This window comes from Eulemur rufifrons, chromosome 30 (genome assembly GCF_041146395.1).
Source record: "Eulemur rufifrons isolate Redbay chromosome 30, OSU_ERuf_1, whole genome shotgun sequence".
NCBI classification, from domain to species: domain Eukaryota; kingdom Metazoa; phylum Chordata; class Mammalia; order Primates; family Lemuridae; genus Eulemur; species Eulemur rufifrons.
Genome location: NC_091012.1, coordinates 104,531,132 through 104,556,459, shown reverse-complemented (window position 1 = coordinate 104,556,459; position 25,328 = coordinate 104,531,132). Strand labels below are relative to the sequence as shown.

General features: G+C 38.1%; 1 protein-coding gene across 2 annotated transcripts in view; it reads right to left on the bottom strand.

Annotated features, from left to right (window-relative positions):
* SLC9A7 (solute carrier family 9 member A7) overlaps window positions 1–24,829 on the bottom strand; it is a 160,638-nt gene extending 135,809 nt beyond the window's left edge. For both annotated transcript variants that reach the window (XM_069463140.1, XM_069463141.1), the window contains exon 1: window positions 24,481–24,829. In XM_069463140.1, the coding sequence (XP_069319241.1) occupies window positions 24,481–24,808 (328 nt within the window). In that variant the 5' untranslated portion in view covers window positions 24,809–24,829. The remainder of the gene's footprint in view (window positions 1–24,480) is intronic.
* Between the last annotated feature and the right edge of the window lie 499 nt (window positions 24,830–25,328).

Genomic DNA, 25,328 nt, shown 5'->3' with positions numbered 1-25,328 from the left:
TGCAGCACTATTCACAATAGCAAAGATATGGAATCAACCTAAGTGCTCATCAACACATGAATGGATAAAGAAAATCTGATATATACATAATGGAATACTACTCAGCCATAAAAAAGAATGAAATCCTATCATCTGCAACAACATGAATGGAATGGGAGGTCGTTATGTTAAGTGAAATAAGCCAAGCACAGAAAGACACATATCATTATGTTCTCACTCATATGTAGGAGCTAAAAAAGTTTATCTCATGGAGGTAGAGAGTAGAATGATACATACCAGAGGATAGGAAGGGCAGCGGGGTAAGGAAGAGAAGCTGATTAATGAGTACAAACATACAGTTAGATAGAAGGAGTAAGTTCTAATGTTCAATAGCAGAGTAGGGTCACTATAGTTAACAACAGTGTATTGTACATTTCAAAATAGCTAGAAGAGAGGACTTGAAATGTTCCCCACAACTAGAAATGATAAATACTCGAGGTGATGCATAGCCTAAATACCCTGACTTAATCATTACACATTCTATGCTGCATGTAATAAAATATCACATGTACCCCATAAAAATGCACAATTATGTATCAATAAAAAATTTTAAATGGACAACAAAAATTAATAAACATTTCTATTTATAAAAAAAGAATTAAGGCTTCCACTTTCAGACAAAATAAAAAGAGGGACTGGATTTATCTTCATCCTTAAAATAACAACAAAAATACATGAAATAATGGTTTTCAAGACAGTGGACATCAGGCAATAAAGGAAAGCGACCCCTGAGAGATGGGAAAACATGAGGCAAGCCCTACAATTGCACTGGCTTACTGCCTTGAGGGAGTTCCCAGGCCACAGAACAGTGAGGGGAGAGTGAAGCAAAATCTAGCAGACTCTCTTGAATTGTGAAAGCTGAGAGTCTAGATGCAAAGGCAGCTAAAGTTCATAAGACAGAGTACCAGAAAGCATATTTGCACACAGAGAGAATCCTAGCAATCTGCAGAGGATCTCTCCCTCAGGTATTCAGAAGAGATCGACATATGCTTATGAGGAGAAAGAACGGAAAGAACAATCTGAAAGGACCGGAGAGAACAATACCTGGCGCTCACAAAGGGCCAGGAATAGTACCATTCCCTACCAGCCAGACTAGAAAAATTCACAACTCACAGGGCATTGCGTAGAATAGTCAAGATGATCTTGCCTCAACAGTATAAATAATTGGCCCTTGACTGAGCACTGCTCCAGACCCCCTTAACAAATCATAAAAGCAAGACCCCAAAGGATCAAACTATTTCTAAGTAAATTAACCGAATTCAGAAATAAAGCTCAAGATGATTTATAGAATACAAAAATGTCCAGCATTCACAGTGTATGTCATCCAATTAAAGATTAGCAGTCATGCAAAAAGGCACAAAAATATAACATATAATAAGGAGAATAACCAATCAACCAAGTGTAAGTGACCCAAAAATTAGAACTAGCAAAGGGCATCAAAACAGGTATTATAACATATTTCATATGTTCAAAAAGTTAAACAGAGATATGGAAGATATAAAAATGACCCAAATAAAACTTCTGAGAAGTCTGAGATGAAAAATACACTGCATATATTAATGGCAGATTAGACATTGCTGAAGGAAGGATGAGTTAACTTGAGGGTACAGCAATAGGAACCATAAAAAATCAAACACGGGGACAGAAAAAAGAATCTAAACATATGAAAAGAGTAAAGGCACCAATGAGCTGTGGAATAACTTGAAGTGCTCTAATACACAAATAACTGGAGTCCCTGAAGGGATGGAGGAAAGGACAGAAGAAAATATTTGAAGAAATAATGGCCAATTTTTTTCTATTAATATACTTAGTGAAAACTATAAAACCACAGACTCAAGAAGCCAAATAACAAGAATAAAAAAATGAAGAAAACTACACTGAGGTAAATTAAAATCAAATTGCTCACAACCAGTGATAAACAAAAAATCTTAAAAGCTTCCAAATAATAATGTGTGCACATGGAAGCAGAGTGTGGAATGATGGACAATGGAGAATCATAGGGATGGGGAGTGGCAGGGGAGTGGATTATGGGAGGTTGCTTGGTGGGTACAATGTGTGTTGATACACTGATGGATGAACTGAAGGGCCTCACTTCTCCACAATGCAATATATCAATGTAGTAAACTTGCACTTGTACCCTATGAATATATAAAAATAAATAGAAAATAAAAATAAAACTGCAGAGGAAAAAGACGTGCTACACACAGAGGAACAAAGATAATGATGACATCAGACTTCTTATCAGAAATAATGTAAGCAAAAAGATGATAGAATAAGAAATGGAGAAATAAATTTAAAAATCAAGCTAGAATTCTATAGCCAGCAAAAACATCTTTCAAAATGGTGAAATAAAAATATATTCACACATACAAAACATCATCAGCAACCCACACTATAAGAAATGTTGAAGTGTATCCTCTTAGCAGAAGGAAAATGATGCCAGATAGCAATAAGCACTAGAATTGAAGAGCACTGAAATGGTATCTACACATAGAAATATAAGATTTTCTCTTATTTAAATGTTTTTAAAAGATAACTGTTTAATAAAAAGTAATAACAATGAATTCTGGGGTTTATAACATGTGAAAGTAAAATGCATAAGAAAAATAACATATACCATTTGACCTAGCAATCCCACTACTGGGTATCTACCCAATGGAAAAGAAGTCATTTTATAAAAAAGACACCTGCATTTGAATGCTTATTGCAACACAATTAACAATCACAAAGATGTGGAATCAATATAAGTGCCCATCAATTTATGAGTGGATTAAGAAATGTGGTATATATACACCATGGAATACTACTCAGCCATAAATAGAAATGAAATAATATCTTTTGCACCAACTTGGATGGAACTGGAGACCATTATCCTAAGTATCTCAGGAATGGAAAACAAATACCACATATAATCTCTAATAACTGGGAGCTAATCAATAGGTACACATGGGCACAAAGAGATGTAAAGGTCATTGGAAATCAAGAAGGGGGAGGTGGAGGAGGGAAGAGATAAAAACCTATGTATTGGGTACAATGAACACTACTCAGGTGATGGGCATACTAAAAGCCCCAACTTAAGCAATATAAACGGTATCCAAAAACATTTGTACCCCCTTAATATTTTGAAATTTTAAAAAAAGAAAAATAACATAAAGGCTTGAAGGGAATAAATGGAAGTATACTTTTGTGAACTCCTCATACTAAATGTGAAGTGGTATAATATCACTTTAAGGTAGACTGCAATGAGTTAAAGATGATACTATAACTTCTAAAGTGACAACTAAAATAACAAAACAATGATTTATGGCTAATAGGCTACTAAAGGAAAGAAAATGGACTAAAAAATACTTGAGTAGTCAAAAAGAAGGCAGAAAAGTAGGAAAAGGGAACAAAAAACAAATGGGACAAATTGAAAATACCAAGATCACAGACTCATATGTAATATCAATAATCAGATAAAATGCAAATGGTCAAAACACCCTAATAAAAGGCAGAGATTGTCAGATTAGATTTTTGAAAAAGCAAGACCCAATTACATGCTGCCTACAACAAAGGCAATTTAAATATAAAGACATAAATGGGTTAAAAGTAGAAAGGATGCTCAGCAATTCTACTCATAGGTATATACCCAAGAGAAATGAAAACATATGTCCAAAAATAGAATAAGACGTATGTCCACACAAAAACTTGTACACAAATGTTTAAGAGCATTATTCATAATAGATAAAAAGTCCATCAATTGATAAAGTATACATAAAATATGATATAGTCATACAGTGGAATATTATTCAGCTATTAAATAATGAAGTACTTATACATGAACCATAAAATATATCAAGTGAAAGAAGCCAGTCACAGAGGACCACATATTGTATGATTCCATTCATATGAAATATAAATAGGCAAATCCATAGAGACAGAAAGTAGATTGGTGGCTGCCTAGGGCTGGAGGGGTTGGAGAAAAATTCAAGTGTCACTGATAATGTGTATAAGGTTTCTCTCCAGGGTGATGAAAATGTTCTAAAAATCACTGTGGAGATGATCACACAACACTGTGAATACACTAAAAGCCACTGAACTGTACACTTTGAGTGAATTGTATACTATTGAAATATATCTTGATAAAGCTATTTAAAAAGGGAAAGAATAAATAAAAGTGAAAAGGTAGAAATACATCATACTAACATTAGTCCAAAAAGATGGAGTAGTGCTATTAGCAAAAGATAAGTAGATTTCAATTTTTAAAATTACTAGGTTTAAAAAAGGTCATTTCCTAATGATGAAGGGGTCACTTAATCAAGAGGACATAACAATCTTAAATGATTGTGGACCATTAGGTCTGTTATTAAACAGAGCTTCAAAATACATGAAGCAAAACTAAAATAACTGCAAAGAAGAATAGGTAATTTTGGTAGGAAATTTCAACACCCCTCTTTCAATAACTGATAGCACCACATCAAATATCATTAAGAATACAGAAATTCAAACATTATCAGCTCAACTTGAACTGACATTTATATAACACTCAAACAAAAAATAGCAAAATACACATTCATTTCAAGTACACATAGAAAATTTACCAAGATAAACCATATTCTAGGCCATAAAATAAGTCTCAATAAACTCGAAAGTATTTAAGTCATACAAAATATGTTCTCTGAAGACAATGAAATTAAATTAGAAATCAATTACAGAAAGATCTTTGGAAAAATTCCCAAGCATTTACAAACTAAATAACATGCTTCTAAATAATCCATGGATCAAAGAAGGAAAAAAATGAAAGTTTGAAAGTTTTCTTTTTAATGAAAATATAACATCTTCAAATAAGAGGTATCTTCACATACATATTCTACAGATAGTAAAAGGATAATAAAGTAATATGATAAACATTATGCCAATAAATCTGACAACTTAGATAAAACGGACAAATCCTTGAAATACACAAATTACAAAATCTCAAATGAAAAATAAATAACATAAATATCTCTATATCTCTTAAAAAAATTGAAATTATAGTTTAAAACCTTCCCATAAAGAAACTCCAAGCCCAGATGGCTTTACTGGTGAATACCCCCAAACATTTAAAGAAGAAAGAAATCACATTGAGTCTACACAAACTCTTTCAAAACCTGAAGAGGAAGTAATACTTCTCAACACATTCTATTACAAGTCTAGCATTACTGTGACACCAAACCAAAGATATTACAAGAAAACTACAGACCAATATCATTCATAAACATAGATGCAACAATTCTGAACAAAATTTTAGCGAACCACTCCAAAAATATATTAAAAGAATCATGATCAGGTGGGATTTAATCTGGGAATCCAGGGTTGGTTTGACACTCAAAAAATCAATATAATTCATCATATTAACAAACTAAAAAAGAAAAACCACAGAATTGTCACAACAGAACCAGAAGAAGCACTTGAGAGACTCCAAAATCCATTCCTGATAAACACTCTCAGCAGAGTAAAAATAGAAAGGAACTTTCCTCAATTTGATAAAGGACATCTACAAAACCCTACAGTTAACATTAATGGCAAAAGACTAAATGCTTTTCCCCAAAATCTAGGAGAAAGATAGGAATAAGATGTCCACTATCACCACATGACTTCTAATTCAACACTGTACCAGAGGTTCTAGCCAATGCAATTAGGCAAGAAAGAAGAAAAAAGTCATCCAGATAGGAAAGAAAACAATAAAATTGTCTTTATTCACAGATGACGTAACTGTCTATGTATAAAATCTGATGAAATAAGAAAAAAACAACTACAATTAAAACTAACAAGTGAGTTTAGTGAGGTCACAGGACACAAGATCTATACATAAAAATCAATTTTATTTCTATACATTAACAATGAACTGAAAATTGAAATTATAAAGATAATACAAATTATAATACCATCACAAATATGAAATACTTAAGGATAAGTTCATCAAATATGCATAAGACCTGTACATTCAAAACCATAAAACAATGTTGAGATAAATTTAAGAAGCCCTAAGTAGATGGAGAGATATAACATATTCATGAACCAGAAGATCCAATATAGTGATGATGTCCATTCTCCCCCAAATTGACTAATAGGTTCAACCCAATCCCAATCAAAATACCAGAAAGATATTTTGCAGGTAGAGACAAGATGACTCTAAAATTTATATGGAAAAGCAAAGGAACTAGAACAGTCAAAACAATTTTCAGAAATAAGAATAAAGTTGAAGGATCCATACTACCCAATTTTAGGACCCTTTATAAAGCTGCAATAAGAAAGATGGTGTGGTACTGGCAAAGAGCCAGAAACATAGATCAGTGGAATATAATAGAAAGTCCAGAAATAGTTCCACATAAACATGGCAATTGGTTTTTGACAATGTTGCAAAAGTAATTCAGTGAAGAAAATATTGTCTTTTCAACAAAAATATTGGAATAATTGAATATCCATACATAAAAAAATGAATCTCAAATTAAACCTCACACCTTATATAAACATTAACTCAAAATAAATCGCAGATCTAAATATAAAATGCAAACCCATAAAACATAGGAGAAAATCTTCTCAACCTGGTGTTACATAGTTTTTAGACATGAGACTAAAAGTATGATCGATAGAAGTTGATAAATGGACTGCATCAAAATTTTAAAGTTTTTGTTCTACAAAAGACACTGTTATGATAACGAAAACAAAGTAAGCTAGGAGACACTATTTGTAAATTACACATCTAATAAAGGACTGGCATCCAGAGTTTATAAAGAACACTCAAAAGAAAACCAACAATGCAATTAGAAAATGGGCAAAATATTTGAATAGTCACTTCACTAAAGAGAATATGTGAATGACAACACATGAGAATATAGTCAACATTAGGGAGATGTAAATTAAAATCACAATGAGATACCACTAAACATCCATTAGAATCACTGAAATTAAAAATACTAAGAATACCAAGTGCTAAAAAGAAAGTGGAGCAACTAGAACTCTTACATCTTGCTAGTTGGAATGTACAGTTGCTCTAGCAAACAGTTTGGCAATTTTCTTATAAAGTCAAACATATACTTACCCTATGACCCAGCAATCCCAGTTCTAGGTATTTACCATAGAAAAATGAAAACTTACATTCATATAAAAACCTGTATAATAATGTTTATAGCAGCCCTATTCAAAATCACCCCAAACTAGAAACAATTCTAATGTCCTTCACTTGGCAAAAGGATAAACAAATTGTGGTACATCCATAAAATGGAATCCCACTCATCAATAAAAATGACCTAATTATAGATGCATGTAACTACAAGGGTGAATCTCAAAGGCATTACTCTGAGTGAAAAAGCTAATCCCAAAATGTTATGTACTGTATGATTCCATTTATGACACACTCAAAAAGACAAAACTATGGTAATTGAGAGTAGATCAGTAGTTTTCTGAGTGGGGTGGCAGCATGAGAGTTTTTTTGAGTGACAGAACTAGTTTTCATCTTGGTTGTGATGATGGTTACACATATCTATACACATATTAAAATCATAAAGCTGTATATCAAAAGAGAAAAGTCAATTTTACTTGTGATAATTTAAAAAATACAATTAGCAACCCAAAAAAGTAATGAGGTTTTTTTTTTTTTTAAGTGTGAGTAAAACTAAGGAATCCCTAAGAACACAGAAAACTAATAGCAAATTCACACTATAAGTTATTCTGCAGGAAAAAGTTTACATAGCAGGCCTGATATTGCTGTCTCTAGGAGGGCCTGCTTACGTGGCTGATCCTTGCAATAGGTCCTGGGAATTTGGCCTGTGAGATTCCCTCTGCCACTAATTGATAAGGTTGTTCTGTTTGTCTGGAACACTGAATTCTGCTGTACCAGCTTGGCTAGATTGTTTTTTACAAATGTGACTTGTGGTGAACACCTGCTTTCCTTCTGGGAGTCAGAAATTTCAAGAAGAGTAACTTATCAGTCTTCAATTAAAAAAATCTGAGTCTTAAACAAGCTTCCCTAAACAGAAACACTGTATATGTGTTGCTGCATTTAATTGCTGGAGGACGCTTGTTCTGTGCAACCCCACCCCAACCTCCTAATGGAGAACTTTAGAAGCCCACATCTAGACTCTTTCAGAGTCTACCGATTATGCCTTTTTCCCCTACTAATTATGCTGTGTATCCTCTCACTGTAATAAATCATAGCTGTGAGTACAACTGTCTCTGAATCCCACAAATCTTTCTAGCAAGTCACTGAATGTGTGGGTGGTTGTCAGATGCCCAAAACAGTTACCAAATGTAAATGGCACTTTAAATTGGAATCTTTTCCTCAAATCCTTTCTCTGGACCTGTACTGCCCACCCTTGGCCTCCCCGAGAATCCCCAGCAGTGCCACATCCATTGTTGGTATGAACATCTGCATTATGTCCTCAAAACAGCCTTGTGTGTCACACCCACATTCCCAGTGGAACTCAGAGCCTGATGTAAACGTTATATTTAGGTTCAGCAGCAAATCACAAAGATCCATTTTTCCCTCATTTACACGGAATACAGAAGTATACAGTCCAAATCTCACATGGCAGCTCTATGTTGTCAGAGACTTCACCTACATCTATCTTACTGCACTGCTAAAAGTGTTCTCCATTCCTAAGGTTACCTCTTGACCCATTATGGCCGCTGGAGCTCTAGCAATTACATCCTCATTCCAGGAAGCAGACAGAAGGCATGGTAGAAGAAAGGCATGCTCCTTTCCTTTAAGGATACTTTGCATAAATCCCACACACCACTTCTCCTACTTTTGGACAAAATTTGGTCCCATAGCTATACCCAGTTGCAAGAGAGGCCAGTAAATGTAGTCTTCTCATTGCACAGCAATACACTGAGCTAACTAGAATAGGGTTCTATTAGAACAACGAAAGGGAGAATGAATATTAGGAGGTAACTGGAGTCTGTGCTACACCTAGTTAGTTCTACACTCAACAGAAAGTACCTTGAGAATCAATCCCAAGACAATTAGAGGTAAATGTTTCTTCACCTAAAATACATTTTTACAGGCAGATATGGAGAAGTGGTAAGAAGAAAGAATTTTTTTAGTATAAACCTAAACTTAAGCCCTAGTTAGAAGAAATTTCTCATTTTACAGCTTCTCAGGGAAAACATGTGATAAGAACCTACAATAAAATTTAAAAGACTACCCCAGGACATTTACTCTCTTAGTAACATGTTAAACAAGTTTAACAAAACACAAGGCTTAACACTGTTCTTCCCCAAACACTGTAGTGTCTCTGAAAGCACACAGAGTCTTAATCTGAAAAAAAAATACCATGTGGTAAGGAGTATTAGCAAAATGTCAAAGTAGGCAACTCCAAATTCCCATCTCTCCACAGAAACATTGAAAAACAAGCAGAAGCTCTCAGAATCAATTTTGTCAGAATTCTAGAACATAGTCAAAGGTTTATAGCAACCAAGTGAACAATGAATCAAGAACAAGGAAACTTTAAAATGGTAGTAAAGCTGTGTGGTATTTTACTTGCCCTTGTCCTGTCCCCTCACCAGTTCAGTGATAGTCTTGAAAAATAGCAGCCCATATCCTCGGTGTGGGATCCTGGTCCCTGGTACCAGAGAGAGCAGAACAGACCTCATTCACAATTTTTTGCGTTTGTTCTAACCTGTCTGGGGACCACCCAAAGGAATAATTTAAGATGCTTATCTCCATTTCATCTAATGTGGAGCCCACTCATGGCAGAAAAGCAACATGCATTGCTTGAAAACATTGTAAGGTAGACAAAAAACTTGCAGCTACCTGGGATGTAAAGTCTGCTCCATTCAAAGGAATAACAAATGACAGAAACCACCCCTAAGGAGGCAAGAAACTGGATGAAAACTTTTTAAAAAACTGTCTTAAATATGCTTAAAGAACTTAAAGGAAGCCATGGACAAAGAAATAAAAGAAACCAGGAAAATAATGTATGAACAAAATGAGAATATTGATAAAGAGACAGAAATTTTTAAAAGGAACTATTAGAATTCTGAAGCCAAAAAGTAAAGTAACTTAAATTAAAAATTGACTAAAGGGGCCCAATAGCATATTTGAGCAGGCAGAAGAAAGAATTAACAAATTTGAAGATAGGACAATTGAAATTATCGAGTCTGAGTAGTGGAAATGAAAAAGAATGTAGAAAAGCAAACAGATACAGAGCCTAAGGGACCTGAGAGACAACATCAAGCAGTCCAACATACACATTATGAAAGTTCCAGACAGAGAGAGAGAGGAAGAGGTTAGAAAGAATACTTGAAGAAATAATGGCTGGAAGCTTACCGAATTTGATTAAATACATGAATCTACACATCCAAGAAGTTCAAGGATCTCCAAGCAAGATAAACTCAAAGAGATCCACATTGAAACATATTATAATCATACTGATGAAAGACAAAGAGAATCTTGAAAGCAGCAAAGAGAAGTGACTTATCTCACACAAAGGATCTTCCATGAGATTAAAGTTGATCTCAGCAGAGACGTTAGTGGTCAAAAGGAAAGTAGGAGCACATATTTAAAGTGCAAAAAGAAAAAAAAAACTGTCAACCAAGAATTCTAAATCTGGCAAAACTATCCTTCGAGAATGAAGGAAAAATTAAGAAATTCCAAGATAAATAAAAACTAAGGGAGTTCATTACTAGTATACCTGCCCTACAAGAAATATTTAGGGACTTCTTCAGGCTCAAATGAAAGTAACTCAAAGCTATATGAAGAAACAAAGGATTTCTGGTTCCAAAATAGCGACATAGAGGCAAGCTGCGTTCAATCTCACAGAAAGCCAAAAACAAATATACAACACTGACATTATCATTAGCTATATCCCAGAATTCAAATATGAGGATGAGACAGTTCCTGGGACCACAGAGAAGTGAAAAAAATCCCAAGGATATGATAAGAGAATTGGATTTCCACATCTGCAATGCTCCTACTGCCGCCATTCTGCCCAGCAACATGGAAAATTTCCCCAAACTCAGTTTCTACACTGGAAAAAGTGAGATCAAGGTAGACAACCAGTTTTCCCACCATACTGAATTCTCTGAGAGGATATATGTCCCTGCCTTAACCCATGGAAAGCATCACAGGTGTTAGAAGGGAGAAACATCCCAGAGCATAGGCAGAGACAAAAGTGGGAGGTGGAACTATCATCCCCAGTCCTAGAAACTCTGTGCTGTAACCTGGTCAAAGTAGACACCAAATCGGGGTAGCTGTTCAGCAGCACCATGCTATAGGAGGTTCACTCCATAGGTCCCCTGGCCATAAACCCCTAGCCAGCCTTCCCACAGTACTGGGATATCCCCTTTGGGACCTCTCCTATTCAGGATGGGCAGCACATTGAGCATTTACCAGAGTCAAGGCAAATCTGAGTTTAAGGCACCACCTATAGCCAAAAACGAGGCAGAGATCTAGAGATAAAGAATCTCCATGCAAATATATCCAATAAAAACCAAAACAAGCCAGATAGAGAAATCTGAAATAAATAATTCATCCTTCAATGCAAAGACATAAATGTAAATCCACAAGAAACAACCAGCAAGCAGAGAACCACGACCTCTCCAAATGGACAAAGCAAGAAACCAATAACTGATCCTAATGAGATGGAGATATATGAGCTCTCTGACCAAGAATTCAAACTATCTGTTTTACAGGAAATGCAGTGATCTCCAAGATAATACAGAAAATAAATTGAGAAATTTATCAGAGAAATTTAACAAGAGATTTAAATAATTTAAAATGTCAAACGGAAATCTTGGAACTAGAAAGTACCTTTGCTGAACTGAAAAATTCATTAGAGGCTCTCAGCAGAATGGACCAAACAGAGGAAAGATTCAGTGAGCTTGAAGACAGGCTATTTTCAAATTGACAGGCAGAAGAGAAAAAAGAAAAAGAATGAAAAGGAATGAAGACTGCCTACGAGATATAGAAAATTACTTCAAAAGACTGAATCTAAGAATTACTAGTGTTGAAGAAGAAGCTGAGAAAGAACAAGGGGCAGAAAGCATATTCAAAGAAATAATAAACAGAAATCTTTCCAAAACTTGAGAAAGATATAAATATCCAGGTATAGGAAGGTCAGAGAACACCAAAGAGCTTTGACCCAAATAAGACTATCTCAAGGCACATAATAATTAAACTTTCAAAAGCCAAGAACAAAGAGAGGATCCTAAAAGCAGCAAGAGAAAAGAAGCAAATAACATATAAAAGAGCTCCAAATTTGGGGGCAACAGACTTCTCAGCAGAAACCATATAGGCAAGGAGGGAGTGGAACATTTTCAAACTGCTAAAAGGAAAAAAAAAAAATCTGTCATCCAAGAATACTGTATCCAGCAAAGTTATCCTTCAAGTATGAAGGCGAGATAAAGTCTTTCCCAGACAAACAAAAGCTGAGAGAATTCACCACCACCAGGCCCATCTTACAAGAAATGCTAAAGGGAGTTCTTCATTCTGAAAGAAAGAAAAAGCACTAATGTACAAAAGGAAAACATCTGAAGGTATAAATCCCATAGGTAAAATTAAGTACATGGACAAATGTAGAATACTCTGATATTGTAATTGTGGTGTACAGTCCACTAATAACTCTAGTATGAAGCCCAAAAGACAAATCTATGAAAAACAATAATATTAATAGGTATAGCAGCCTGATAAGAGACAGGTAATATAAAAATACATATATTGAGAAAACCGAAAGTCAAAATGTGGGAGGATGCAGTAAAACTGTGGCTTTTTATCTTTTTTTCTTTGTTTCTATTATTTTCTTTGTGATCTAAGATAAGTTGTCATTTCTTTAAAATAACTTGTTATATCTATAAGATGTTTTTGTATGCCTCATGGTAATCACAATGCAAAAACTTATAACAGATGCACTAAAAATGAAGAGCAACAAATTAAAACATACTACCAGAGAAAATCATTTAACTACAAAGGAAGAAAGGAAGAGAGCACTTACAAAACAGCCAGAAAATAGGCAACAAAATGGCAATAATAAGTCCTTACTTATCAATAATAACACTGAATGTAAATGGACCTGATATTCCACTTAAAAGGCATGGAGTGGCTGAATGGATAAAATAAGAATGGAAAAATAAGCATCACATGTACTCACCAGCAAACTGGTTTCCCTTAGTGCACATTTGGGAATAACACCAATTGGGTATCAGACAGAGGTGGGGGCTGGGGGGAAGGGATGGGTGTATACCTACTTGATGAGTGCAATGTGCACTGTCTGGGGAATGGACACACTTGAAGCTCAGACTTGGGGGGATGGGGAGGCATGGGCAATATATATAACCTGAACTTTTGTACCCCCATAATGAGCTGAAATTAAAAAAAAAAAAAAAGAAATAGGACCAAATTATATTCTGCCTATAAGAAAGCCATTTCACCCATAAAGACAGAAATACACTGAAAGGGGTGGAAAAAGATACTCCATTCAACTGGAAACCAAAAGACAGCAGGAGGAGCTATACTTAGATAAAAATACTAATAGAAGACAAATGAAAGACTGCAAATAGAGACAAAGGAAGTCACTGTATATAATGATAATGGGGTCAATTCAGCAAGAGGATATAACAATTATAAATATCTATGTACCCCAGTCCTGGAGTTCCCAAGTACATAAAGCAAACATTAATAGATCTAAAGGGAGAGACAGACTACAATGCAACAATAGTAGGGGCCTTTAACACCCCACTCTCAGTAATAGATCATCCAGACAGGAAATTAACAAAGAAACATCAGACTTAAACTACACACTAGATTTACTAGGCCTAACTGACATTTACAGAACATTTCACTCAACTGCTGCAGAATACACATTTTTCTTCTTTTTTTTTTCTTTTTTGAGACAGAGTCTCACTCTGTTGCCCAGGCTAGAGTGCCATGGCATCAGCCTAGCTCACAGCAACCTCAAACTCCTGGGTTCAAGCGATCCTCCTGCCTCAGCCTCCCGAGTAGCTGGGACTACAGGCATGCGCCACCATGCCTGGCTAATTTTTCTATATATATTTTTAGCTGTCCATATAATTTCTTTCTATTTTTAGTAGAGACAGGGTCTCATTCTTGCTCAGGCTGGTCTCGTATTCCTGAGCTCAAGCAATCCTCCTGCCTCAGCCTCCCAGAGTGCTAGGATTAGAGGCGTGAGCCACTGTGCCCGGCCCAGAATATGCATTCTTTTCATCAGCACATAGAACATTCTCCAAAATAGACCATATCTTAGGCCACAAAACAAGTCTGAACAAATTCAAAAAAGTAAAAATCCTACCAAGTGTCTTTTCTGACCACAATGGAATAAAACTAGAAATCAATAAGAAGAAGAAACTTGGAAACTGTACAAATACATGGAAATTAAAGCAGTACTAAGAAGGAAGTTTATAAACACCTACATCAAAACAGTAGAAAGACTTCAAATAAACAACCTAACAATGCACCTGAAGGAACAAGAAAAGCAAAACAAACCCAAAATTAGTAGAAAGAAAGAAATAATAAATATCAGAGCATAAATAAATTAAATTGAGACTAAAAAACAATACAGAAGATTAACAACACGAAAAGTTGGTTTTTTGGAAAGATAAACAAAATCAATAAACCTTTGGCTAGTTGAAGAAAAAAAAGAGAAGAACCAAATAAAATCAGAAACAAGGAGACATAACAACTGAGACCACAGAAAGACAAAGAATTATTATAGACTATTATGAACAATTACATACCAACAAATTGGAAAATCTAGAAGAAATGGATACATTTCTAGACACATACAATCTACAAAGATTGAATCATGAAGAAAATCTCAACAAACCAATAATGAGTAATAAGATCAAAGCTGTAATAAAAAGTCTTCCAACAAAGAAAAACACAGAACCTGGTGGTTTCACTGATGAAGTCTACCAAACACTTAAAGAAAAACTAATACCAATTCTACCCAAACTCTTCAAAAACATTGAAGAGGAGGGACTACTTCCAAATTCCTTCTATGAGGCTAGCATTATACTGATACCCAAACCAGATAAGGACACAACAAAAAAAGAAAACTACAGGCCAATATCACTGATGAACACAGATGTAAAAATCTTCAACAAGATAGGGGCTGGAAGAGTGAAGAAGGGGGAGTTACTGCTTAATGGGTACAGAGTTTCTGTTTGGGGCAATGAAAAAATTTTGGAAATAGTGGAAATGATCATACAACTTTGTGAATATTATAAATGCTACTGAATGATACAGTTAAAAATTGTTAAAATGGAAAATTTTATGTTATATATATTTTATCAAAAGGAAAAAAATAAACACTGCACTCTAGCCCAGGTGACAGAGCATGACCCAGTCTCAATGAATCATTCAATCAATCAATAACCACTATGTGGCTTATCAGCCAAACACACAATTTTCTGCAAACATGCATGTTTATATACTCACCCATTCCTTCATTCCATTTTCCTTAAACAGTCTGCTGCAATTCAGGCAAATGTTCTCACACAAAGGTGTCCTTCTCAGAAACTCCACTGTCAGTGTGAATCTGAGGCACAAGAACTTGAAGGAAGGACCTTTAATGCTAAGTAGTGTTACAGCATCTTATTTTTTGATAGATAAAATAAAAGACATTAAACAAATATTTTCGGAGCATCTACTATTTGTCAGGCACTGTTCTAGGATCTGGGGAGGCAGCAGCAAACAAAAGATATCCCTGCCTGCCTGGGACTTACATTCTAATGCATTTTCCCCTAACACACCAGTAGCCTTCTGTCACACTAACGGAGTAACACCTAGAGTGTGACCTTTGGGATGAAAATAAGCAGACACCATCTTGATCCCACTTGGATTCAAGGCTCCCAAGCTGATCTAGCATAGGAAAATGGAATCTTCCTCATTGGCTACCTCACTCCTCACAGTTCTACACTGGAGTCTGGGGCCAAAGCTCCAGGTAACATAAAAGGGTCACTTTGTTTTGTTTTATACTCTGGGCATAGATTTCCCTCAGAGACCCCCCAGAAACAGGTAATAGGGAAGGATTCAGGTTCTTCTCTAGCCTGGCCAAATACATCCTAAGCCATATTGATCTCATCCTTTAACAGATCCCAATTTCCCAATTTCAAGCACATGACCTTGAACAAAGAAGGTACTTGACCTAAGTTTCAATTTCCTCACCTGGCAAAATGGGACCAATATTACGGTCTTCATACATTTGATGTGAAAGTTAAATGGCTTAAAGTATGCAAAGTATTTAGGAAAGTGCCTGGCTATTCTAGTAGGTGCTCAATAAACAGTTGCTATTTTCTACTATTATTTTATTACAAACAACATAGTGAATGTATTTCAAGTGTGAAAACTTAAACATTCTTATTGACAATTGCCAAAACTTTTAAGCAACAAAGATGTCCTTTCAGTAAGTGAGTGTAAACTGTGGTACATCCAGACAATGGGATACAACTCAGCACTAAAAAGAAATGAGTCATCATCAAGCCAATAAAAGACATAGAGAAAGCTTAAATGGATATTACTAAGTGAAAGAAGCCAAACTGAAAAGGCTACATATTGTATGAAAGATTACACATTGTATAATTTGAACTATATGACATTGTGGAAAAGGTAAAACTATGGGGACAGTAAAAAGATCAGTGGTTGCCAAGGGTTAGAGGGGAGGAAGGGATGAATAGGCAGATCACAGAGGGCTTTCAGAGCATGCTACTCTGTATGATACTACAATGGTGGAAACATGTCATCACACATTTGTCCAAACCTACAGAATGTACAACACCAAGAATAAACTGAAATGCAAACTAGGGATTTTGGCTGATGTGTAAATGTAGGTTCATCAATTATAACAAATGTACCACTCTGGGGTGGAATGTTGACAATGAGGCAGGGGGCTATGCATGTGTGGGGGCAGGGAATATACGGGAAATCTCTGTACCATCTTCTTGATTTTGCTATAAACCTAAAACTGCCCCAAAAGAGCAGTTTTAAAATAAATTTAAATCTTCTATATCAGTAAGTCTTAAGCTTCAGCATGCAAACAAACAAAACCATGATAATACGTTAAAACAGATTTCTCGGCCCTACTCCCAGACATTCTAAGTCAGTCTAGGGCAAGACCAACCATTTCCAACAAGCTCTCAGGTGATGTCAACGCTGCTAGTCTTGAGGCCACACTTCGAGTAGCACTGGTAAATAGGTCCATGAAAACCACTTCATAAACTCAAGATGAATACTCTCTTTCAACTAGATTACTTAAAATACAGAATTTAGTTTATCAACAACCAACATACACCAAACACACATATATACATACACACACACACACACACCCTATTAATACTACTCTTTTCTGGATTATGTATAACAAAGTACTCATCAAATACTGCAACAGAGATTGGCTAGCTAGCTGCTTTCCAAACTTGTTCCTCTTCCTCCAACTAGACTACATTTCCCTGGTTCCCTTCCAGTTAGAAGTGGCCTTGTGACCAAGTTCTGTTCAACAGAAGTGGGTAAAGTGATGTGTAACATTTCCAAGCTTAGCACATAAGTCTTCCCCATATGATCCTCTTTTCCTTTCCTCATTCATCAGCTGGAGGGGGAGGATTCCAAGGCCATAAGGAATGGGGAAGCCACAGGATAGAAAGCATCTGGTCCCTGAATCACAACATGGAGAGCCACCTGCCAGTCCCTTGAACTGGCCCATTACATGAGTGAAATATGAACTTCTCTTATGTTACGTCACTGAAATTTGGGCTAGTTTGTTTTAACATGTAGCATTACCCTAATATAAATATCCACATTGATTAAAAGCCAAATAGCAAGCATTAACTAAAAGAGAACATTCTCCTAACATATATTCTCTTGTAAATTAAACAGAGGCAATTTTTTAAAAAGATACATGTACTTAAAAATCAAACAAAAAAATGAAATTAAAAAGAAGTTACTGGTTCTCAAGTCACATAAGTCTAACATCATCTCAAGTAAACTAATGTCAAAGTGTTCATCAGTGCCAGAAAGAGTTTAATGAGAGTAACAGATAAGATGTATACAGCCTCACCCGCACAACCTTCCAGGCAGTGAGGTTAACAGGTTACCAGCTAACAACTTAACAGGGGGGTTAACTTCTTTTCCAATCTTCTATTTTAATGACAATTTCAAAACATACAGAATAGTTGAAAGAAGAGTATAAAGCTGTGGTCCCCAGCCCCCGGGGCCATGGACCGGTACAGGTCCGTGGCCTGTTAGGTACCAGCTGGCAGAGCTCCGCTGCCCCGCCCCCCGACCCGCCATCTGTGGAAAAATCATCTTCCATGAAACTTAGGAAGTTGGGAGGGGGAGACACAGCAGGAAGTGAGCAGCAGGCAAGTGAGGGAAGCTTTATCTGTACTTACAGCCACTCCCCATCCCCCATCTCCCCATCACTGGCATCACTGCCTGAGCTCCGCCTCCCTCCACCAACATCCATGGAAAAATTGTCTTCCATGAAACCAGTCCTTGGTGCCAAAAAGGTTGGGGACCACTGGTATAAAGCATGCCCTTTCACCACTCCCCAGACTTAACAATTATTATAAGAATGATTCCACATTTGTTTTCCCTGTATATGTGGTGTGTGTATTTTTTTACTACGCTTTTTGAAAGTAAGTTGCATACATTAGGAATCATATACTTCACCCCTAAATACTTTAGCCTGCATCTCCAATGAATGAGTACATTCTCACATATAACCTCAATTATCACACCTAAGAAAAATATCATTAATTCCCTAATATCATCTAATACCCAGTCTATATCAAATATACGTAATTGTCCCCAAAACATCTTCTATAGTTCATTTCCATGAATCAAGAGCCAATCAAGTTTCCTGTGCTACATTTAGTCATGTCTCTTTGGTCTCCCTTAATCTAGAACGCTCACCCTTTTTGTTTCTCCTGACATTAACTTTTTGAAGAGATCAGGGCAATTGTCTTAAAGATTGTCCCATACGCTGGATGTGCCTGATTGTTTTCTCATGGTGTTTTATAACTTGTTTCTCTATCCCTTGTATGTCCCGTAAACTGGAAGATGTGTCTAAATCCTTGATTAGATTCAGATTAAACAGGTAGGGGGAGAATACTACATAAGTAAAGGTATATGCTTCCTATTCTATCACATCAAGGGGTGTATGATACCAGATAGTCCCAGAATGAGCAAGGATAAATTTGATGACTTAGTTTTAAGATAGTGACTGCCAGACCTCTTCACTGTAAAAATAGCTTTGCTTCTTTGCAACAGGAGAGTAATCTACAAGGTGACACTATGTACCATGCAAGTACCATGTTCCCCAATAGCCTTTCATCTATGATTCTGGAATTCATTGAAAATCTTTGTCTAAATCAATCATCATTAGGGGCTTAAAATGGTGATTTTTCTAATTACATCATTCCAAAAAGGTTAACTTCTAAAAATTCTAAGAAACGCTTTCAGAAAATGTCATTTTTCTAATTTCTAAGATACAAACATTTTACTTCCATTTATAACTTTCAAATAAGTAAAAATATTCTTTATGCCCAGAGAGTGCTTTAAAAAGATTATTTTAACAATCCAAGGAAAATGCTACCTAATGACATAACTACAATCTCATATTTCTAATGTATTTTTTGCTACATTACTTATTTGCTTTGTTTTGAAACAATGTTTAAATTGCTAAAGTAATGTGTCAGCATCAAAGAAAGTTCAGACCACTCAGAAGAATATAAAGGAAAAAGTGTCATCTCCCCTCTCTCTCTCCCAACAACTGGAACCACTCTCAAAAGATAATCATTGTTAAACTTTTGTATCCTTCCAGAAAAGCACATGTCATGCATAAATGTATATATACCACATTTACATACATACGGTATAAAATTATTGAAAGAATAAGATAATACTATACATAATGTTCAGAGCCTTGCTTTTTCCACAACACTATGTGTGGACAGCTGCCTTAAAAGGGCATCTCAAAACACTTCTTTCATTAGCTACATAGTATTCCTTAATAGGAATGTGCTATCATTTAACCAGTTCCATCTGATGAGTATTGCAACTTACTTCCACTACAACAAATATTGCTGTCTACATAATGTAACATGCTAATGCAAGTATTTCTGAAGGCTAAAGTCCAAGAATTGAAAATTATGGATAAAAGGACAGGGTAGGTGCATTGTAAATTTTTTTTCTAGATATTAACAAATATCCCACCAAAAATATACAATTCTCCTCACTCTCACTATGTCCTAATGCATTTTAAAATTACAGCAGGCCACTACTGAACAACCCTCAAGTAGCAAAGCTTACCAAAGAATCACAAAGTCTAAAGTGAAAACGGGAACTAATGTTTACTAAGCTCTTAAGTGCCAGACACTACACTTGACCCTTTAGAATATCTCAATAATACAACAATCCTGTGAGGTAACATAATCTCCATTTTCCAAAAGAGAAAACAAAAGCTCAGAGAGTTTATCCAATGTTATACAGCCATAAGGAACAGGACCAGCATTTAAACCCAGGGGTATATGGTACCAAAGCGGACCATATGGAGCCATCCCAAACTGGGGCCAAAGTGAGGAGCTCTTAAAAAAAGGGGGAGGACTCCTGATTAACCAGGAAGGACGTGGTTCCAAAATATTTGCTCACAGGTTCAAATGTTAGTTCCATTTGAGACATATTTTCCCTTTTCAGACTTTGCCTACAAGCCCGCTCTCAGGCTATGCTTAGCTGGATAGCTCCAACAAAGCAACAAGGAGCCCACAATCCACAGAACCTAGAGGGGTTGGCCAACATGTCCTTGAAAACTGATAGGCGAGGAGGAAGCGTGAAGCAGGTGGTGGGCTAGCATGGCAAAGTCAGATATTTTGGACCCATATCAGTTGTCACAAAAACATTACAGGGGAAGCGGAACTACTGTACTCTGAGAGAGACCACAATTAACTGGCACGATCTGTTTACACCACCTTTCCCTGCCCCAAACGCTTTCTATTTCTGCTGCACAGACGTGCGGGGCCCAGTAACTTACTCACATAACAGAGCCAGACAGCTGGGAACTCCCTGGTCTAAGAAAACAGGTTAGACTGGTGGCAGGCAAGTGCCTTGCCCCACCATCCTGCAGCTCCCATGGCAGGGTCTGGGGGCTGCTTTCAACCTCCCTAAAGAGTAAGGTCTCTGGCCACCTTTCCTTGTAGCTGCCGTGGCCTTCTGTCAGGGAGGAGTGCTTATAACTGTCTCTCGGTGGGTGGCAGAGTTCCTTTTTCTTTAAACGTTAAGCATTCTCGGCAGCTATCTCATTGTCCTTAGGTCCTTTGCACCCAAGCAAGCACTTATAATGGGATCTATTTGTGCATAGTCTTCCTAAAGTAACATCGACTTCTCTCTGGGGATAATAGGATAAAAAGGAGGAAGGAGAGAGGGAGAGGCAGGAAAACCTCTTCGCCTTTCCCTGTGTTGTCTGCATCCCAGGCACAGGGCTCCAGAAGTTCAGTACAGTCAATAATTGAAAGGTACAAAAAATTGATAACATAATGTGATTTAAATAGGGAGAAGTGGGTGTCAAATTGAGTGATGTGAAGAGCACCTTAAAATGCCATGACAAGAGACACAGAACGGAGGCATGGGCACACTCTCAGGTGATTCCACTTCCATAGTTCAAAAATCAAAAAGCATAAAGGGTATACAGTGATTGCTCCCTCCCACTCCTATTTCACAGCTATCTTCTTTCCCCCAAGGAAACCAACGTTACTAACCTACTGCATGTCCTTCCAGAGATATTTTATGATTATAGCAGCAAATATATATATATATTTTTTTAAATATTAAAAATGTTCCTCTCAGATTAAAGTGTCACTTAAACGTAAAATGGTGGCAAGACATTAGATTTAAAAAAAAAATTCAAAATAAGGGGTTTTGAAATTCACAATTGAACTTTTCATTCATAAAAATTTGTCAACATTTTAAAGTTAAATTGTTTGCCTCCAGAAATTAAGTTGGACACCCAGCAGATACTTAACAAATGTTTCCTTAGGTCTTTTTTGTCCTTTATTACTCAGAGCCAAGAGGACAATTACTCACTTCCTCTATTGATATCAAGAAATAAAATCTGATTCCTTACTATTTAATATTGAAAAAAGAGAAGTCCTGAAAAATCTGTACTGCAGTCACTTAAGTGTTCAAAGATTTGCTTGATGGTAGTAATCATTTCACTATGTTTATCAAAATTTCATGGACAATTTTTAAAAGATTTTCAAACTAATTTTTTTATCAGAATCCCCATCACAATAGTATTCGGTATATAACGAATAATCAGCCAACCAAATGACATTAGAATTCAGATTTGGGGGGCCTTGAAACAGAAGACCAAATGTCCCTGAGAGAAAGAGAAAATGTTTTCTCATGATTACAGACAATCCACATCGAAATATTAATATTTGGCATAACCTAAGATATCACATATTGACAAACAAAATTTCTTTATGCATTTAAAAGTAACAACAAAACACAAAGGTATAGAGCAAAATTACACAGGAATGCTAGGAGATGATGTTGCCTTTTCTGAACAATCGTCAATTAAACCAGATTTGTAGCATGATTGTTCACAAAATACAACAGTACCCTGTAGCACAGCCCAAACAACTGAAAGATTGAGGTGAGTTTTAAAAGTACATATCATTAAAGGAAAATTCCACTGTTGTTTTTAATCCTTAAGATAAAGGTGATTGAGCTCCTAAAAACATGGAGTACTCTGCAGAAAATATATTTTTAAATCCCATTTTCCATCCCTTGAGCATGTATTTATGAGTCTGTCAAATCTAGCTCCCATTTCACATTGTCCTTTAAGGAACTGGATCTAGGGCTTATTAAATAAAAATATTTTCATCCTATCTATACATATTTAAAGGTAATCTTCATTTGCATCATGGTTCAGAGTCAATCACCTGAAATGACCACTTGCTTCAATTCCCCACTCACTATCTGCTCAGGAAACCTCCCAGCTTACCTGCAGGCCTGGCATCAGTCATTTGTCACCAAGTGACACAAACCAGAGGTCAAGAACAGTCAGGTATGGAGGCCAAGTCTGTGTTGAGACCTATGATTTGCAATAACCAAACCCAGTTCTAGACCTGGTCCTGTTTCAATTCAAGATCTGTTTAGGCCACTACTTCTTCAAAACTGGAGGGCTCTTGACAGCACTTGCACCTTACACAGTTTGTCTGAGAGGGCTTGGTGGCCATGAGCCCTGGCTGTCAACAACTAATCAAGAACCATGTGAAGCAAGGCCTAGGACCAAGGGTAATTTTCACATTAAAGCTTAACGTTTCTGCTTTCCATTCTCTATCAGGGAACTCTGGATGGAAATTGAGTGGAGAGATCCCTCCAGTGTAAGCGCTAATGCAAAATGTTCCCTGTTGGGAAGTCATGAAGTGGGCTTACCTATTTCACATGAGGATGCCAACATGAGCTTTAATGCCACTGAATTAAATTCAAAAAGAAAGAGAATACTTGGCTCCAGTTTGGGGGGGGGGAGGGGGAAGGCAGGGGCCATAGAAGAGGAAGAGGGATAATTCAGATTGTGGCTGACATCCACGTAATAACAGGAGATTTGTACTGACCACTGTGCATGTAATACACTGTGTACCATTAAATCCAAAAAAGGCTTGTGGCTTCAGCCCACCCTTAACAAAAGATGGCTGACTACAGAATTAAGACAACTACTTTTCCTCTTCCTATATTCAAAAATGCGTCTCAAAGTCACTCCATGTTAACCATCTTAGGAATACAAAAGCTCCTCTTCGCTTGAGAAAGCAAATAATTGTGTATAACTTCCCACTTGGGACATAAGAGCAGGAGGCGTGCCTATCTCCCCATCTAGGCCTGACACCGTGATGCCACCACTCTGGGACCCGGACCACTGTTCACCTTTCATAGCATTTCTTGCTCTAACTTTATCAACAAGAGACCTGGGAACATAGACCTCAGAAGTGGACGCCCACCCAGGCTGACCCTGGATATGGCATTCAAGAGGCCCTGGCAGCCCATACCTAAGCTGAGACATTTTCAGCCCTTGTCCTCATCCCCTGCTGTGGCTTGTCCCGTGGGGTGATGCGGCCCTTTGGGAAGTCACCCACCTCCAGTCCCCGCACACACACCCTGTCGAGCTGAACTGGGGCAGAGGGTGTGTATGGGGGAGCGAGACAGAACGGGGCGGACAGAATGGGGCCACCCGTGTGCCTTTCATTTTCCTGGCTTCCTAGTGAAGAAACGTCTGAGGTGGAATTCTTTTTAACGGTAGTAGAAAGCCAGAAAATGCAGACAGTTGACCTTGGAAACCAACACCATCGCAGCGGGAAACGTAAAACGAACACGCTAGCAAGTGAAGAGGGAGCAGGGCGCCAGGAGGAGCGCGACGGCCGGCCGCCCGAGGGGTGTGGGGGGCAGTGGGTGCGGACAGGGGTGCTCACCATAGATCATGGCCAGCCCGGTCTCATGCAGGAAGCGCACCCGGCGGTGCTTGAAGAGCCAGATGGTGAGGATGGTGAGTGTGAGCAGGAGGATGAAGGTGAGCAGGCTCACGCTGTCTTGCCGGTGGCTCTCCTCCGCCTCCTTCTCAGTGGCGAGCTCCTCCATGGCGCTGCTGTCCTCGGCCGCCGCCCCAGAGGAGGAGGCCGCGGCGGTGGCTCGCAGCCCCCGACCCAGCAGCAGCGGCAGCAGCGGTAGCAGCAGCAGCCGCGGCGGCAGCGCCGGGACAGCCCGCCCCGGGTCGGGGCGCGCCGTGTCACCAGGCTCCATGGCCCCAGGGCCGCCTGCGCCTCGTCCGCGCGGGGACCAGAAGTCCGCGCCGTCGGCGGGTTCTGGTGGCAACCGCCGACCTGCCCGAGTGGCCGTGGTGGCTGCAGCTCCTCCTCCTGCCGGCGCCGGGCCGGGCTGCGCAGGGAGCCGCGTGCGGGGGAGGGGCGCGCGCAGTGCGCAGGATCCCCAAGCACCGCCCCCCGCCCGCGCACCTGTTCGTCCCCCAGCCGAGCCGAGCGTAGCGCCGACGGGGCCACCGAGGTGGGGCCACCGAGGTGGGGCCAGCTGTCGTCCTCGGACCCGCAGGCCAGCTGTTGACCCCTGGCCTCTCTGCACTCCTCACCTCTTCCTTGCGCACCTGGCCAAGCAGTCTGGGATCGCGGAGCCAGTTCATGGGCAGCCGACGCCGCGCTTCCTAAATGGGACACCAGAGGTCGCCCGCGCCTGGCAGGAGCATCAGCTTGGCTTCGCTCGCTGTGCAATCTCGAGTCCTGTCTCTGGCGCCACCGCCAAGTGTTTA